The 4203-nt window shown below is 31.3% G+C and overlaps 1 protein-coding gene across 1 annotated transcript; it reads left to right on the forward strand.

Annotated features, from left to right (window-relative positions):
- Window positions 1–2755: 2755 nt before the first annotated feature.
- On the forward strand, window positions 2756–3969 carry LOC105770316 (transcription factor MYB8). Its single transcript, XM_012591460.2, has 3 exons — window positions 2756–3054; window positions 3148–3277; window positions 3366–3969. Exons 1-3 carry the CDS (start codon window positions 2922–2924, stop codon window positions 3955–3957), a joined length of 855 nt encoding a protein of 284 aa, XP_012446914.1. The 5' UTR covers window positions 2756–2921; the 3' UTR covers window positions 3958–3969.
- The last annotated feature ends 234 nt before the right edge of the window (window positions 3970–4203 follow it).

Consider the following 4203-nt stretch of genomic DNA (forward strand, 5'->3'; position numbering starts at 1 on the left):
AAAGAATGTGGAAATGTAGTCAAATATTAAAAGATGCAATTGCAATGTTGAATGGACAAAGGAATATTCACACCCTTACGTTCTCTTTCAATTCTCTACTAATTTTCTTTCTTTTCTAGAATTGAGCTTGCATCGAGAAATCCTTCGCAAAACCTTAACATCATCCATCTAAAGTTACTGATAAACCCTTTACCTTTTCTTCATCATTCTTTCAAGTTGGCTCCTAAAATCTCAACATTCCATATTTTGTTTCAGTGATTTCAACCTCTAGGTAAAGGCTTTAGATTGCAAAATAAGACATATACTGAAACATGGTTTTCTTTGATGTTTTCAAGAGAGTGGTTGGGAGGGAGAAAACGATACAATCATAAGCAAGATTATAATTTTGTATTTTTATTTTGAAAGAAAGAGACAAAAATCAATGCGATTGAAGAGGGATCTTAGCATAGCAATTTGTAGAGGTTGTCGAAAAATTGTTGGGTTCTTTTCTTATATTTTTCGAGTGGTGATTATGATTTATGAGTTTATGTTTTTAGATTTGAAGATGATGGTTTGACTTTAGTGGGAATAAAATTTTTAAATTTTTAAATTTTATATATAAATTATCATGTATTTTAGATTTTGTGTCCACGTTATATAATATTTACTCCCTTAGGCCAAATTGTATTTCATATAATTCTCCCCTTAAGTCATAATGTTATATTTTATATTAACAAAGTAATTTTCAGTTTTAATTATATAACTTTAATAATAATCAAATATTAATGTATAATGGGCTTTAAAAGACTAAACTTATAGACTCAATATGGACTTTAAAGCCAAATTCTAGGATTAATTGATTTGGCTCATACTCATACATATTATGTTAGTGATTTTCTTGCATTTTGATTTGTATGTCTTGCTAAGAAATTAGCTTCCTCTGATAAGGTGTCGACATTGCTAAGAGAAAAATAAAGGAGTTTGAGACCGAGACTGAGAGCACAGAGTAAAAAGATACAAATTATCTTCCTCTCAGCTCCTTACTCGAAAGACCTCTCGAGAATTTTTAACAGGTTCTATCATTGATGAGTTCGATCTTATGAAAAAGTGGAATGTGCAATTTAGGATATCTAGTATTGAAAAATAAGACTAAGACCAAGTTTTTTAATTTTAATTTATGGAATTATAATGATATTTATAAAATTTTTAGTATAATATTAATTATTGCATATTGGAAAGAAATGTTTGTGATTTTTTAAATCAATTTATTTGATAAAAAAATATTCAAAAAAATTGATATTTTTTCGTTGACAAAAAAGTCATTTATGAATTTAAAAATTTCATCCTTCCTAAAATAAAATCCTGAATCCATTCCTAAACTTCAGAAAGTTGTTTATAAATTTCTATAGTAATTTGGGAGCAAAAAAGTGTTCTAAGGTTTTAAAATGCTAGGCGCACTCTCTTTGATTTGGCGCCTAAAATTTGGAAAAACCGGTTAGTTGAGCATGAATTCTTTAATTATATATTATAAGGACGGTGGTTACACCTCTTACCAGTGTTAGTTATAATGTTTAAACTTGTGTTCTTTCATATTAATGGATTATAGAGTTTACTCTTTTTTTTATTCTTATAGGCTTCCAGAACTTTGTTCTCGTTTTCTTTTAATGTATTTAGGAGTTTTGATACGTTATGGATTCTATTAATTTCACCATCTATATTTGTTATGTGTGAGTCTCTCTCCCATTATGTGCATTTACTTTTTATGATTTTGCTTGGTTTGGTTTGATCTCTAATCACTATATTGTAGTTGGACAAATATATATTTGTATTTGCAATTTGTACCCTATCTTATACTTGTCTTTATATTGTCTTGTAATAGTGAAACTTTAAAACAAAAATAGAGATTTCGGTTTTAGATTCAGATTTAGATTTTTTAAAAATTCTGTATTTTTAAAATTTTAGAAACTTTTCAAACATTTACATTATTTTTAAATTTATTTATATTTTAAAATTTTCATAATAATTTTAGGTGATGATGATATGGTAATTTTATCACATGATATATTCTTAAATAGTTAAATCATAAAAAGTTAAAACGTTAAAAGAAAATGTAAACTGTTGAGTTTGTACTTAACTTTTAAGATACTTTCATTTTAGTCACCTAATCATTAAATCTCTAATGGTGATTGACTGTACACGTCATATCATGTTTACACTTCCATTTTAATCTCTCAACTTTTAGATTGCTTTCATTTTGGTCACTTAAAAATGATACTTTTTTTAAGTATTAATCAGGATAAAAACATATTAAAGATTAAAGCGAAAAAATAGTAAAAACTAAAATAATGTATTAAAAATTAGGTATATAAAATAGAGAGAATGAAATGAATATTTATTTATTTTTATAAAAACACCCATTTAGATATTTTTATTGTGAGAAGAACACTACCATCTAGATTTTGAAATGACAGCAAACCCGTTACCCAAAATGAAAAAGAAAGAAAGAGAAAGAAAAGAAGTGCCCCCCAAATAAAGAACCCGAAAACAGAGGCCTTTAAATAAAAATGAAAGTGAGTAAAAAGTGGATAGATACATACCTACCAAATCCAGCCCCATCTGCCTCTCCTCTCCTCTCCTATATCCTACCAACTTGGTCAAATCCCACCTCTCCTCCAACACTATAATCTACACTTTTTTAAATCAATATTTTAAACAAAATTACGAGTTACAATAACAGACTGTATATATTGGTCCTGGGAACCCACCTTTCTCTCTCCCCTCCCTCCCTCCCTATAATAAATCCTCCCTTCTCACTTCCCTTCCCAAAAAAACAAGCTCCCCTTTTCTTTCAAATAATTATTGCATCCGTCCTTTCCCTTCAAACAAAACACCCCCCCTACATATATGCATATCCCAAAGTTGTTCTCTTAATCGGAATTATCATGGGACGATCACCCTGTTGTGAAAAGGCACATACCAATAAAGGTGCCTGGACCAAAGAGGAAGACCAACGCCTCATTGACTACATCCGTCTCCACGGTGAAGGTTGCTGGCGTTCCCTCCCCAAAGCTGCTGGTATTAATATTAACCCAATAATCCCAAATCTTTCTTCTCTCTCTCTCTCTTTTGCTTCTTTTAGTAATTTGGGTTCTTGAATTATATGTGCAGGACTGCTTAGGTGTGGTAAGAGTTGCAGGTTAAGATGGATAAACTACTTGAGGCCTGATCTTAAGAGAGGAAATTTCAGTGAAGCTGAGGATGAACTTATCATCAAACTCCACAGTTTACTTGGAAACAAGTGAGACTTCTTATTCTTCTTTCACGAAATTAAGCAACTTTTGCATTTCTTTTTTTTTTTTTCTGACAGATTGAATCTCTAATGGCAGATGGTCTTTAATAGCTGCGAGATTACCGGGAAGAACTGACAACGAGATCAAGAACTACTGGAACACGCACATCAAAAGGAAGCTTATAAGCAGAGGAATCGATCCACAAACTCATGGTCCACTCAATCAACCCACCAACACCAATAAATCCACTGAATTGGATTTCAGGAACGTACCCAAAGCTTCAAAATCCAACTTTGCTCCAAACCCATCTCGGGATTTCAATTTCAATGAATTTCAAGTTAAGGCCAAAGCAGAATCCATTGAAGAAGGCACCTCTAGCAGCAGTGGAATGACTACTGATGAAGAACAACAACAACAACAAGAACAGGACAAGTATGCAGGTAATAGTCAAGAGTTAGATTTGGAGCTATCAATTGGGATTAGTTCATCCGGAAAGAACAACAACTCAACTGGGGTTTCAACTGCTAACTCAGCCGAATCCAAACGGCTGTTAGACAAAAGCAATTTCCAGTTTCTTGGACAAGCTATGGCGGCTAAAGCAGTCTGTTTGTGTTGCCAGTTAGGGTTCGGAACAAGTGAAATTTGCAGGAACTGTCAAAGTACAAATGGGTTTAATACATATTGTTGACCTTGGGATTCATATAGTGCTCAATATTATTCTATTTTTCTTGTTTTGAGAAAAAGGTGGACATAAATGCTTAATTTACTAACCCAAGCTAAATTACAAACACAAGATGTTTGCTATGCTTTATTATTGAAAGAAATTACAAATTACACTATATCAAATTTGCTCCCATAACATTTAAAAATTTCCTTGAATTTTATCAAAACAATATTAATATAAATTGCCGTTTCTAATAAGAAATACAATTAA

This window comes from Gossypium raimondii, chromosome 5, assembly GCF_025698545.1.
Source record: "Gossypium raimondii isolate GPD5lz chromosome 5, ASM2569854v1, whole genome shotgun sequence".
Lineage (NCBI taxonomy): Eukaryota > Viridiplantae > Streptophyta > Magnoliopsida > Malvales > Malvaceae > Gossypium > Gossypium raimondii.

What these genes read in the sequence shown, in the direction of transcription:
- LOC105770316 (XM_012591460.2), top strand. Translation starts at nt 2,922, where the DNA reads ATGGGACGATCACCCTGTTGTGAAAAGGCACATACCAATAAAGGTGCC. An exon ending in TTCCCTCCCCAAAGCTGCTG is followed by an intron (nt 3,055 to 3,147) that starts GTATTAATATTA and finishes TTATATGTGCAG; the next exon opens with GACTGCTTAGGTGTGGTAAG. An exon ending in CACAGTTTACTTGGAAACAA is followed by an intron (nt 3,278 to 3,365) that starts GTGAGACTTCTT and finishes CTCTAATGGCAG; the next exon opens with ATGGTCTTTAATAGCTGCGA.